Raw genomic sequence first — 14,459 nt, 5'->3', positions numbered from 1 at the left:
ACCATCCAGAGATCTACCCCAAGGCTGGATAGTTATGAGTGGCAGGGTGTGTGGGAACGTATGCGCAAGTACCTGGGGCAGTGGGGACCTCCAGTGTTTTGGAACTTCACCCCTGAACAAGTGCAGAATCCTGAAGAATTAGTAAAGTATTTGGAAGAAGTATGTTGTCACCCTGGTAGCTCCAGAGAGACACAAATCATTGCAACATGCTGGGGACTGGCCCATGCCTATCGAGCCGTGGTCAACGCTAATCAGTACCCTCAAAAGAAAGAGAAGGTCTCTGGATCTGATGACAAAACAACAAGCACTGTGGCTACTCAAACCCCCACTACAGGCCTTGCAGCTACTCAAACCCCTGCCCCAGGCACTGTGGCTACTCCAGACACAGCCATGAGCACTGCGGCTACTCCAGCCACAGCCATGAGCACTGCGGCTACTCAAACCCCAGTGACAGACACTGCGGCTAAACCAGAGAACCAACCTGCGCCGGTATCAGTTGCCCCTATACAGAAGAAAAAATACACGAGGAAATCAGTTCGTTTAGTAAGGGATGAAGATGAACCAGGGCCATCACGAGAACCAGAGGAGGAAGAACCCATAAATGAGATGGTGACCACCCGATCCCTATCCCTGAGTGAGCTGCGAGATATGCGAAAAGATTTCGGTCGTCATCCAGGCGAGCACATCATCACCTGGCTGCTCCGATGCTGGGATAACGGGGCCAGTAGCCTGGATTTAGAGGGTAGGGAAGCCAAGCAGCTGGGATCCCTTTCCAGGGAAGGGGGCATTGACAAAGCAATTGGAAAAGGGGCAAAACCGCTCAGCCTCTGGAGGCGACTCCTGTCAAGCGTGAAGGAAAGGTATCCCTTCAAGGAGGATGTTTTATACCGCCCAAGCAAATGGACCACCGTAGAGAAAGGTATCCAGTACCTGAGGGAATTAGGCGTGCTGGAGGTGATTTACAGTGACCTGAATGATGAGTGGTTAACCAAAGACCCAGATGAAGTCAGGTGCACACAATCCATGTGGCGGAAGGTGGTACGGAGCGCACCAGCATCGTATTCCAACTCGTTGGCAATACTAGCCTGGAAAGACGACGAGGCACCAACGGTGGATGAAGTGGCTAGACAACTCCGGGACTACGAAGAAAAGCTCTCTTCCTCCCTACAGGCCTGTGTCTCAGCTGTGGAAAAACTGTGCCAAGAGTTCCAACAACTCAGAGAAGATCTGTCCTACTCCCCACCTGCACGGACCAGTGTCTCAGCCATTAGGAGTCAACGTCCCTATGCTCAAGAGAGAGGATATAGAGGATACACACCACGGGGCACCCTGTGGTTTTGCCTGCGTGATTATGGAGAGGACATGAGAAAGTGGGATGGAAAACCCACCTCAACCTTAGAGGCACGGGTGCGTGAGTTGCAAGGAAAAACTATTAGAAAAGGCGGTTCTCCCAGGAAAATTGCAGCTCCAGTTTCCAGTGAGCAGTTCCCGAGACAGAGTAAGAGGGCTAATTTTACTTCCGACCTTGATCAGGGGACTTTTGATTCACATTTACAGGAAGTGAACAGCGAATACTGTGACCAGTGTTAGAGGGGCCCTGCCTCCAGCCAGGTGGAGGAAAGGGACAACTGGGTTTACTGGACTGTGTGGATTCGATGGCCTGGAACGTCAGACCCACAGGAGTATAAGGCTCTAGTGGACACTGGTGCACAGTGCACGCTAATGCCATCAAACTATAGAGGGGCAGAACCCATTTGTATTTCTGGAGTGACAGGGGGATCCCAACAGCTAACTGTACTGGAAGCTGAAGTGAGCCTAACTGGGAATGAGTGGCAAAAGCACCCCATTGTGACTGGCCCAGACGCTCCGTGCATCCTTGGCATAGACTACCTCAGGAGAGGGTATTTCAAGGACCCAAAAGGGTACCGGTGGGCTTTTGGTATAGCTGCTTTGGAGACAGAGGAAATTAAACAGTTGTCCACCTTGCCCGGTCTCTCAGAGGACCCTTCGATTGTAGGGTTGCTGAAGGTTGAGGAACAACAGGTGCCGATCGCTACCACAACTGTGCACAGGCGGCAATATCGCACCAACCGAGACTCCCTGATTCCCATCCATAACCTGATTCGTCGACTGGAGAGCCAGGGAGTGATCAGCAAGACTCGCTCACCCTTTAACAGTCCCATATGGCCAGTGCGAAAGTCTAATGGGGAGTGGAGACTAACAGTGGACTATCGTGGCCTGAACGAAGTTACACCGCCGCTGAGTGCTGCCGTGCCAGACATGCTAGAACTTCAATATGAACTGGAGTCAAAGGCAGCCAAGTGGTATGCCACAATTGATATTGCTAATGCATTTTTCTCCATCCCTTTGGCAGCAGAGTGCAGGCCCCAGTTTGCTTTTACCTGGAGGGGTGTTCAGTACACCTGGAACCGACTGCCCCAGGGGTGGAAGCACAGCCCCACCATTTGCCATGGACTGATCCAGACAGCACTGGAACAGGGTGAAGCTCCAGAACATCTGCAGTACATTGATGACATCATTGTGTGGGGCAACACAGCAGAAGACGTTTTTGAGAAGGGAAAGAAAATAGTCCAAATCCTTCTGAAGGCTGGTTTTGCCATAAAACAGAGTAAGGTCAAGGGACCTGCACAAGAGATCCAGTTTTTAGGAATAAAATGGCAAGATGGACGTCGTCAGATCCCAATGGATGTGATCAACAAAATAACAGCTATGTCCCCACCAACTAGCAAAAAGGAAACACAAGCTTTCTTAGGCGTTGTGGGTTTTTGGAGAATGCATATTCCAAATTACAGCCAGATCGTAAGCCCTCTCTATCAAGTGACCCGGAAGAAGAACGAATTCAAATGGGGCCCTGAGCAACAACAAGCCTTTGAACAAATTAAACGTGAGATAGTTCATGCAGTAGCCCTTGGGCCAGTCCGGGCAGGGCAGGATATTAAAAATGTGCTCTACACTGCAGCCGGGGAGAATGGCCCTACCTGGAGCCTTTGGCAGAAAGCACCAGGGGAGACTCGAGGTCGACCCCTAGGGTTTTGGAGTCGGGGATACAGAGGATCCGAAGCCCGCTATACTCCAACTGAGAAGGAGATACTGGCAGCATATGAAGGGGTTCGAGCTGCTTCAGAAGTGGTTGGTACTGAAGCACAGCTCCTGCTGGCACCCCGACTGCCGGTGTTGGGCTGGATGTTCAAAGGGAGGGTCCCCTCTACACATCATGCAACTGATGCTACATGGAGTAAGTGGGTTGCATTGATCACACAACGGGCTCGAATAGGAAACCCCAGTCGCCCAGGAATCTTGGAAGTGATCATGGACTGGCCAGAAGGAAAAAACCTTAGAATATCACCAGAGGAGGAGGTGACACGTGCTGAAGAGGCCCCACTGTATAATAAATTGCCAGAAAATGAAAAGCAATATGCCCTGTTCACTGATGGGTCCTGTCGTCTCGTGGGAAAGCATCGGAGGTGGAAAGCTGCTGTATGGAGTCCTATACGACAAGTCGCAGAAACTGCTGAAGGAGAAGGGGAGTCGAGTCAGTTTGCAGAGGTGAAAGCCATCCAGCTGGCTTTAGATATTGCTGAAAGAGAAAAGTGGCCAGTCCTTTATCTCTATACTGACTCATGGATGGTGGCAAATGCCCTGTGGGGGTGGCTGCAGCAATGGAAGCAGAGCAACTGGCAGCGCAGAGGCAAACCAATCTGGGCTGCCGCATTGTGGCAAGATATTGCTGCCCGGATAGAGAACCTGGTTGTAAAAGTTCGTCATGTAGATGCTCATGTACCTAAGAGTTGGGCCACTGAAGAACATCAGAACAACCAGCAGGTGGATCAGGCTGCTAAGATTGAAGTGGCTCAGGTGGATTTGGACTGGCAACATAAGGGTGAATTATTTATAGCTCGGTGGGCCCATGACGCCTCAGGCCATCAAGGAAGGGATGCAACGTATAAATGGGCTCGTGATCGAGGGGTGGACTTAACTATGGACAGTATTGCACAGGTTATTCATGAGTGTGAAACATGCGCTGCAATCAAGCAAGCCAAGCAGTTCAAGCCCCTCGGGTATAGTGAACGATGGCTGAAATATAAATATGGGGAGGCCTGGCAGATTGATTACATCACGCTCCCACAGACCCGCCAAGGCAAGCGCTATGTGCTCACCATGGTGGAAGCAACCACTGGGTGGTTGGAAACATATCCCGTGCCCCATGCCACCGCCCGGAACACCATCCTGGGCCTTGAAAAGCAAGTCCTGGGGCGACATGGCACCCCAGAAAGAATTGAGTCAGACAACGGGACTCATTTCCGAAACAACCTCATAGACACCTGGGCCAAAGAGCACGGCATTGAGTGGGTGTATCACATCCCTTACCATGCACCAGCCTCCGGGAAAATTGAGCGATACAATGGATTGTGAAAGACTACCCTGAGAGCAATGGGTGGTGGGACGTTTAAACATTGGGATACGCATTTAGCAAAAGCCACCTGGTTAGTCAACACCAGGGGATCTGCCAATCGAGCTGGCCCTGCCCAATCAAAACTTTTACGTACTGTAGAAGGAGATAAAGTTCCTGTAGTGCACATGAAAAATATGCTGGGGAAGACAGTCTGGGTTACTTCCCCCTCTGGCAAAGGCAAACCCATTCGTGGGATTGCTTTTGCTCAAGGACCTGGGTGCACTTGGTGGGTGATGCGAAAGGATGGGGAAGCCCAATGTGTACCTCAAGGGAATTTGATTTTGGGTGAAAATAGCCAATGAACTGAATTGTATAATATTAATTGCTTTATAATACTGTATGTTATCTCTTAACTATATGTTATCTCTTAACTGCATGTTAATATAATAATATAGTAGGTTAATATTAAGTATATAATACTATATATTATGATTGCTATATGCCGCATCAATGGTATTGCAGTAAGAATTGCCCAGCTTAATGAAAATGAACTTTGATGAAACCATGTTGGAATGAGAACTGACTTCAGCATGCAACAGTCCAACACTGCACACCACCTCTCCTGCTCTGAAAGACTGTGATAACAGATGGAACCCAAAGTCATGGGCTAAATGAACTCAATGGACATTTTAGAGGGATGGGCCATAGACGAAGGGAATGATATCTGTGTGTATATCAAGATAGGGAAAGCGGTGGTGATTAATTGGAACACATTGGAAAGGGGAGGGCCTGTGCATGACGTAGATGGTATAGAATAAGGGGTGGATACTGTCCTGGTTTCGGCTGGGATAGAGTTAATTTTCTTCCTAGCAGCAGGCATAGTGCTGTGTTTTGGATTTAGTAGGAGAAGAATGTTGATAACATGCTGATGTTTTTAGTTGTTGCTGAGTACTGCTTATGCCAGTCAAGGACTTTTTTCAGCTTCCCATGCTCTGCCAGGCGCACAAGAAACTGGGAGGGGGCACAGCCAGAATAGTTGATCCAAACTGACCAAAGGGCTATTCCATACCATATGACGTCATGCTCAGTATATAAACTGGGGGGGGTTGGCCGGGGAGCAGCGATCGCTGCTCGGGAACTGTCTGGGTATCGGTCGGTGGGTGGTGAGCAATTGCATTGTGCATCACTTGCTTCGTGTATCATTATTATTATTATCATTATTATACTGTTACTATTATCATTACTATTTTACTTTATTTCAATTATTAAACTGTTCTTATCTCAACCCAGGAGTGTTTCTCACTCTTACTCCTCCGATTCTCTCCCCCATCCCATCGGGGTAGGGGGAGTGAGCGAGCGGCTGCGTGGTACTGAGTTGCTGGCTGGGGCTAAACCACGACAAGAGGAGAACAATTACCCCAGATATGTCCCCTGTTGCTCTAGGCTTGAGGTGCTACAACTGTCCCTTTTCCATTGGAGGCGCCAGAGGTACAGAGCAAATGTAATCTTAAAATATTATTTTCCTCCAAGTATTCTCTTGTACTATCCAGAACAATTAATCATTGTTCATATAAACAAAGAAAAAAAACAGCAAGGTAATGCATCTTGGGTTGTTCTTTTCCTTTCCTTGTGAAAACTGAAATTTTACAGCTAGAGATCATTTTTAATGACACGTCTTTCAGACTGTCTACAAAGGGGCAAGTTTGTAACAGCAGATATACCCCATTCCTGTCTCATCACCAATGGCGAAGTTTCAGAAATGACTATTCACCCTCCCCAAGCACCTGTTGTGCCTTTAGGTGTAGCATGACAATGGGTTCATAACCAGAGAACTGGGTGATGGCATGTATAGCCTGCTGAAATTAGCTTTCAAGTAGCAACAGCTGGAAAGTGCTTGCAATTATGAGTAATGGTTGCAGCTGGCGCTGTGAGAAGCTCCTGCCAGCCTCAAAAAATTGCTTAAATACAACTACAGGGAATAGTCATAAAGTAATTGTAAATAATAGTGAGACTGTGGAGATCTTGTATCTCATAATAATTCAAATTAGGTATATTTGTGAGGATCTGAAGTCCCCTATGCATATGCGGCACTTCATCTATAAAAATATAGACAGACTGATGGTATAATCATCTTTCTGAGTGTGCGGTATAGCCAGCATGCAGCATTCTCTGTCCATAAACCAAGCTTTCATCCTGAAGTCTGTCCATCCCAGTACTGATGGCTTCTTGCTGCCAAATACATCTAAATATTCCACAGTTGATTCGCTATTGTAGCAGTACTGTGGGATTTCTGCATGCCAAAGTACCTGTTTGTCTAAAAAGCAGTGCAACAAAAGCTTTCTTTTTGCCTTGTAAATTGACCTGAAGCATTTGGTTTTTACTCAGTTCATGCCTGAGGTTTTTGTTAAGACTGCAAAATACCTCTCCCTTGAATGTCATTTGGATTCATTAAAGGCTGCAAGAGCTGCTGAAGCCTCTGAGTGTTTCACACTAGGCATCTCCGAATTTTTCTTATATAGCTGCATACCATTCACTGCAGTGCAGTAAAGCTGCAGTTTCCAGAGCCCAATCCTGCCATTAAACATTCATTGGAAAGATTTACAGCCCCTTTGTGCCACAAGTATCTTTGTTTTAATTCGGTACCGAAGACTCAAGGTTAACAAAAAAGCCCTTGCTGCTCAAGTAGAACACTGCAATACTCTTTAAAGGAAAGCTATAGGAAGAGGACAGAAATTATTAATAGCATTCGCAGATTACGCTGCTTTGAGGGTTCTTTCCTTGATGTTTACAACTCTATTTCAGCAAAACATTGATGTCTTCATTTTGTTTCGTAAGCAGAATTAATTTAATTTTTTAACCTTCTCAAAGCAAAATTTATATCTGAGTCTCTTCTTCATTCCAGTCAAGTACTTATTATTGCCATTATAGCCCTCAGAGGGAAAAATCTTTCCAGTGTCTGCCTTTCTGTTCCAGTTCCTCCCTGAGTCCCCATCCCTGTGAAGGTCGCTAAAAACAAGAACTTCCTTTCTTTTGCAGCAGATAAGTGCTATCTGCCTGACAGTTCCTTCTTCAAGTAGCAGACATGTTGCCTCTGATTTTTCAGTATCTTAGTGAGCCGCCTTTTCTCTGAGACATGCTTTGTCTTAATAATTGCCCTACTTTTGGAATCAAAAATACAGTGCATTATTATTCTCACTGAGCTACTGAAAGAAAATAGTTTGAGGGAACACACTAATTAAAAATCTATTAAATATGAATAAGCCCCAGTTACCTTCTCTCTTACGCAAATAGTGCTATAATGCTGCTGCAAGATCAGGGTTTGAAGCCACTGCTTTGGGATACTGAATATTTCAGAAGTATGTTATCAACAAAAAGGAATGCTGGAGGTCAAACTTACCCAGTTTTGGCAAAGTTAGTCCAGTACGTCATAACTACTGCACTGAGCATGACATCATTCTTGGAAAAGTTGCAGTTGAACAGTTCTGTGGGGCCAATCATAGGAATCCCAAACACATAAGGGACTTCATCACCATGAGCTGAATCAGCCCAGCTGGGTTTCATTTCACTTTGGCAATGGTGATAAAATGCATAGAAATACGTTGGAGATCCATACTGAGCATGCAGGTCAGCAGTAGCAACAGCCGGAGCAACCCACTGGTGGTCTGTAAAAAGAGCAACCAGGGTCTTCCGTCTTGTTTCAGGGTTTTCTTTGTCTGCCCAGTCGGTGTACATGAATTTAATGGTCTCTCGCAGTGTATCTTTCCCTTCTGGATAACCATATAGATTGTCCACAAAATTAGAGACAGAAAAGTCAAAATCATTGGGGGAAACACCGTCTTCATTGTCTACAATGCCGTCCACAAATTTTAAACCTTCCCCTTGATTCACGCCCAGCATTATATCATAGTTAAGGAATTCCCCTTGCTCCATGAGAATCTGAGGGTCATCTGGAATCACGTCTCCATCTATCACAGGCCCAAAGGCAATGTGGTATGTAGCTGGAGTGATGGTCTGTTGAATGAGTTCTTTGTAATTCTTATTCCGAAGACATTCAACCAAATCAGTGGTATCCAGCATGTCGCAGCCCACTTTATCTGCCAATATCCGAGTGTACTTGGCAGGCTGGTAGTTCACTGCCCAGCTGGACAGGGCTGTTCCACTCTGTATGATTGCCTTTTGGAACAAACCTGCAGGTGCAAATTGTTTAAATGCAAATCCAATTATAAATGAAAAAAAAAAGAAAAATAATTAAAACCAGCTTTCACTAAGCAGAGAAAGCTTTGATAATACAATAACTAAAGGATGCATATACCTAAATTTCAATTAAAACTCTATATATTATACTCACTGCTCTCTTTTTACAGTATCTCTAAGAGACTACTAATTAAAATCTATCTTGTTCTTGATGCTCATACACATAAAGCATGAAGGTTTCAGGTTACTGTTTCAAGAACAAAACTCATGCGTGTACTGCAGTTTTCTTGCATCTTTAATGGAAGTCCCCTGGCTTTAGCACAGTGGTAGTCCTGTAAAAATTTCTTTAAAGGAGTGGCAGCTACAAGCAATCATATCCTCTTCACCATGTAAATGATGCTCATAAATGTGCTCTTCAGTAGTTTAAAGGTCAAATGAAAATTACACACTCTCATTTCCTTCACAGAAGCCATGCATCATATAATTTGAAAAAATCTGCTCTGCTAAAATCAATTTAATGGGCTTGAGTCTTCTACTCTGACATAATTTTTTCTTTCTTTACCATCTTAATTTGTGTGTGTGTGTGTGTGTGTGTGTGTGTGTTTGTGCGCTAGCACTGCCTATAAGTTGAATTAAAATATATTTACATTTTTGGGAAGAGAGTAAGATGAGATTCAATAGTTCTTTCTGGTTGTTTTATATGTACTAATATAAACAGAGATCAAAGACCCAGCCTGAAGCGCTGCTTTATGTCACCAGAGCACTGAAAAGCAATTGGGGTTACCAGTGAATCTGCCCCATCTGCTTTTTCCTAGTGAGATCACTAAAATGGACTATTTTATACTTAAACTGAAATGCCTGAGCCTCTTTGCACATGGTTTCTACTGTGAAGCTCTTGCAATGTCAAAGACAGCAACAGTTACAAAAACATTTAAAGACCTTGAAGCATTTATGGGAAAAACTGGCTGTGGTTGATATACCTTTGTGATGATTACTTACTGCATGTGCTACAAAATTTCAATGATGTGATTAGTTAAGTTTTTCATGGTCCCATCTGCTTGATTTTGGCATGGCTTACTCAACAGTTATTCACTGCACCCTATTTGTATCAATAGACTAAATTGTCAGGCATAATTCTATGTATTTCCAAATAGGATGTGTTTACCAGCAGCCTTGCTTGCTAGGGTTTCGCTTTCTGCCATAGTTTTCTGTCTGGTTTAAAGTGACAGAAGTAGCATGGACTTATAAATACAATAGATACCTCGGTCTTGTCTTCTTTTATAAATTCTTTTAGATTTGATCTTATCACCAGGAAAATTTATGGATCAGTACTGGTGCTGTACATCCTTGGGTTTTTTTTTTTTTTGGAGGGGTGAGGTGTTGAGGGTAGAAATCCCACAGCTCCTACCAAAATCGTAAGAATTCTGTGTGGGATCACACAGTACTTGTGGGGAGTTAAATACATTTTTTAATCAGGTTAAGTGATGCTATTATTAAGTAAGGAAAACATCTAAATACATGTTGGAAGTGCAGACAAGAGTGTGTAAAAAATGAAAAAGGTCACTGCCCTTTTCCATTTTAATTAGGGCAAATTCTTTGATAGAAGAGCCAGTGGAGACTGTTGATAAAGCTAGAAAAAGTATATTGCCCATGGCATTTGTTTCATGAAATTTCTGCTATAATAACATTTATTTTTTTATATAAAAAAAATTATGTTGACTAATACAAACCCAGAATACTAGTTAGTAGGTATTTTACAAAAATTATGGACCTCATGTAATTCAAATTCAGCCTACCTGATATGGCCATTTTTGTTACACTATAATGTTTAAAAGAAAAGGTGCATTGCTCAGAAGATTATTACCTTCTGAATAGTGAGAGAGTGTCAGGAGACTGACACAGGAAGCTCCTGCCCCAGATCCAAAAATAGTAACTCTTTTTGGGTCTCCTCCGAAAGATCCAATATTTTCTTCAATCCAACGTAAAGCTTGGATTTGGTCAAGCAATCCGTAATTGCCTTTTGCAGCTTGGTCCCCAGTACTTAAAAACCCTGTAAGGCAAAAAAAGATAATTTTAGTTCACCAGCTACAGAGTTAGCTACAGGGTATCCACATATTCAGAACACATCTTCCCATCTTTTAATCTTCTGGGCTTTTTTTTTTTTTCTTCTTTTTTTTAAAGGTCACGGTCCTAGTTAAATGTCTCCAGTGCAGGCAGTGGAACTCATTCTGTATGCTGTTTGGTTTTGCTTTGTTTTTCCCTACTGCAGAGGTCATATTTGTGAAAAATCATTATTTCCTTTTTTGAAATAATTCTATATCAATGCAACAATACAGACTGAAGATTTTAAACCTTCGATAACTCTATGTGAGTAAGGTAGAAAAATTTAAGAAATCATTTTTGTGTGAAGAAGTGAGATACCCAGTCTTCCACTGAGAAGAAGGCTCTCTAACACATTAATTTAAATACTCCTTACCATGGACCAAAATTGTCCTGAGCTACATAGATCTTTAAATTATTGTACTTGTGATATGGACAGACATACTCAGAAACAGAAAAAGAAGGATGAAGAAAATAGTAAAAGGAACAGGAAAAAGGCCTAGGAAATTCCACTCCAATTTCACAGAGGATATTTATTAGGAATACAGCAGGTAAATCCTCAGCAATTTAGTCTTTGGCTAGGAGATTTTGTCTGAATAAATCAGGTTTTGTCTCTTTCCTTGGAAATTGCAGGGAAAGCTGCACTGCTATTTTTTGTTCCTGTACTGTGGTTATCAGATTTTAGAAACAAAGCATGACACATTTGCTGCTCGTCTTGCAACTGAGAACAAAAATCACCAAAAGACTAGGAATGAGATAAATTTTGTTTTTCTGAAACCAGCTAAGGTGAAACATTGCAGTTATCCACGCTGCCTATGTTTCACAGTTAAAACCTTGTGCTGCGTCCAAATTACCACATCGAGCCACGTACTCACACTTTTTAACTCCCACAGACCTTTTCCTGTCAGGCAACTGGAAGTCCGAAGGCTATTAGAAATGCCTTACAGCATATGGAAGTTTTCAGATGGACATTACTGATTTAGGCACCGCTGACAGCTGCTCATCAAGACAAAACAAGGAAATCACTTGGCTGGTGTTTCCGAGCTAATTGTCAGTTCAGCCAAATTTGCCAGAAGAGGGCCCCGGCACTCAGGAGATCTGTAATTTGAGCAGTTTGAGATGAGACAGTCTGTAATCTTGAGCCACCTTAGCTTGCTGTGACAAGACCTTCATGCTCCTTGGAAGGCCTGCAAGGGAAGCCTGAAGTCCCTAGGGAAAAAAAGGCCTTGCAGTACATTTCACCTGCTTAGGCAAAGGGGAACAGATCACTTTGCACTGACTGTAGGTATTTTTTCAGTGATAGGAGGAATGAAAATTCACAAGCTGGAAAGGATTCACAATATGGAGGAAGCGGAAGAGAAGCGAAGGCAAGAGAAAAGAAGAAATTATATGTGTTGGACATTCACACCTGTATTTCCTTAATGTTTTCTATGGTAAAATTCCTATGAGATGCAAACTCCAGCCGCAAGGCTTAAAAGGAAGATCACAGAAGGACTAAATTATAAATATGGAATGCTATATGGCCTATGTTATGGTGGCATAAATTTCCGCATGCAAGGTTAGGCATGATTGAGTGGAATGTGTTACCTTGCACCCAAAAGAATATTTTTCATATATAATTAGTAATTTTTAATAGGTATTTAATGTCAGCAAGTGTCTGATGAGTCCCTGTATTTTTCACAAAACAGTTGCTTCAATTGCAGTAGTACAAACCATATCCTTATTGCTAAATAGCATTTGATACAGCTTTCCCATAAGAAAGTCTAATAATGGCAAGCATGGTAGTTAGAATAGCAGTAACATTATCTTTTTTCTCTTCTATACCAATGGGAAAAACCCAAACAAACTATTAATGCATAATTGCCTCAATTTTTTTAACAGATGTGTTTTTCTCTTTTTCACATGCCTTTATTATCTTTTTAGGACTGTCAAAGAAAGAATAACCCACTTGCTAGCTTTGTTGCTGCAGCTCACTGCAATGTTCTATAATATTCTATAATTAAGCCTTTATTCAATCGGAACTATGACCTCCCCGGGAGAAAGTGACTGTTGTAACCTTTAAAGCAGCATGGTAATTCATATTCAGAGCCTAAACACATTTTAGCTCTTCTAGCAGCATCAAACTAAAGCTGGTTGATCTTTGTGATTTTGAATTCTTTCCAAATGTACTAAAAGGTGAGTAAAACTGTAGCCAATGAATATCTGATGTTAGACAAATGAAGATTTTGTGTTTCCACAGTTCTTTGCTGATTCTCATTAATTACAAGAACAAATTTTCTTAATTTAAAAACTAATCATCATGGCAAACTGTCAGCCCAACATGACACAAACTGAATTCATAAATCTGTCTTTTCTTGATGAGGAAATATTTTCTTTCACGCTCTGAATACCAGATCAAAAATATTTGTTCAAAGCCATTTTCAAGAAATTCATGCAAGGAGTAACTATTTGTCCAGAAATACACAAAACCAGGAGATTTTTTTATTCTGTGACCACTGTGAAGATTTCAGAACAGCATCTTCATGTGTCACTCTAAAATCCTGAACAAACAAAAATGTAGCTTTTTTTCTGAGATGGGGATTTATACTCTGTGCCTTTCACATATACGTTTTTAAGTGCAGTTAAGAATATTTCCCATTTAATGGTCTGGCATGATTTGAAGGGCATTCTTTGATCTGAAAATCCCAGATAGAACTTGGAAGTTCTTCTCACTAGCCTAATGCAACAGAGAAATGAATGGCAATAGTCGAATATGGGAAACGAAGAGCTTTTTTTTTTTTTTCCCCCTCCACATAATGATACAGAAAGGCATTAACAGTAATACACAGTTCTTGACTTCACAAATCTGTCTTCCCTTAAATAATGATTTGCAAGGGTGACCACATGGCTCTCCCACTGAAAAATGCCATGGACAGCAACAGCTGAAAAAGAGGAATGTGAGTGCATCCCGTCTGTGTTAAGTAAAATCCCCCAAATTGTCTTAGGGGACATTTACTCCAAACTTATTGTGCCAGAGGGAAAGATGACCACCAGCTGGATTGAGTAGTAACCAGGGAACTAGAGTCTTCTGAAGCAAAGGTCAGCTTGAAAAGAAGGGCAAAAGCAGCACGGCAATTTGTAAAAGTAGACAGAGGGAGGTGGGAAGAAGGCAGCAGCTGGACATGGTTTGACACTGCGAGAAGTGTCCACCGACGTTGCACACTGCCTTCAACCTGGACAGAGCACCCTCCTGTGGGCTGCCTGCACCCAGCCAGGGGCTGTCCATGTGGGCTGGTACACAGAGACCCCCTTGGTGGGGGCAGGGGGGCGGCATGAGGTGTTTTTTTCCTGGTGTCCGTCAGTGGGTAGTTGGGAGTGGCAGGAGCTCACCTGGTGCTGGAGAAGCCATATGTCCCACATGGAGAACAGGGGAAGTTCCACTCCCCCGCGATGGGGCTGCTGGTGACCCATGCAGCCTGGGGTGGCTTGGTGCAAACCTAGCTCTGTGCATTTGTGTGTGTGATTAGAACTTTTGGGGATTAGTTATAGAAGGATGTTTAGAAATTTGCAACTGTTTACTAACCTTTCATAAGTGTCTAGTATTGTAGTTTATATTTTGTATTGCTGATACTGATCCTGAAGGTATAGCTCACTGACTGTTGGTTAGTTAGATGTCGTTAATATATTAATAGACTGAATTGATACTGATTTCATTTAAACCACATGAATTGAGCAGCTTTTCCATATGACAGTTTATTCTTTAAAAATAAAT

The 14,459-nt window shown here is 43.0% G+C and overlaps 1 protein-coding gene across 2 annotated transcripts in view; it reads right to left on the bottom strand.

Annotated features, from left to right (window-relative positions):
- NLGN4X (neuroligin 4 X-linked) overlaps positions 1 to 14,459 on the bottom strand; it is a 132,993-nt gene that overhangs the window by 7,825 nt on the left and 110,709 nt on the right. For both annotated transcript variants that reach the window (XM_075710643.1, XM_075710653.1), the window contains 2 exons: positions 10,473 to 10,658; positions 7,812 to 8,601 (listed from right to left, as the gene is read on the bottom strand). In XM_075710643.1, coding sequence (XP_075566758.1) covers positions 7,812 to 8,601; positions 10,473 to 10,658 — 976 coding nt within the window. The remainder of the gene's footprint in view (positions 1 to 7,811; positions 8,602 to 10,472; positions 10,659 to 14,459) is intronic.

Source organism: Pelecanus crispus, chromosome 1, assembly GCF_030463565.1.
Source record: "Pelecanus crispus isolate bPelCri1 chromosome 1, bPelCri1.pri, whole genome shotgun sequence".
Taxonomy (NCBI): domain Eukaryota; kingdom Metazoa; phylum Chordata; class Aves; order Pelecaniformes; family Pelecanidae; genus Pelecanus; species Pelecanus crispus.
The sequence above is the reverse complement of the archived record's forward strand: the minus strand, read 5'-3'. Positions and strand labels throughout refer to the sequence as shown.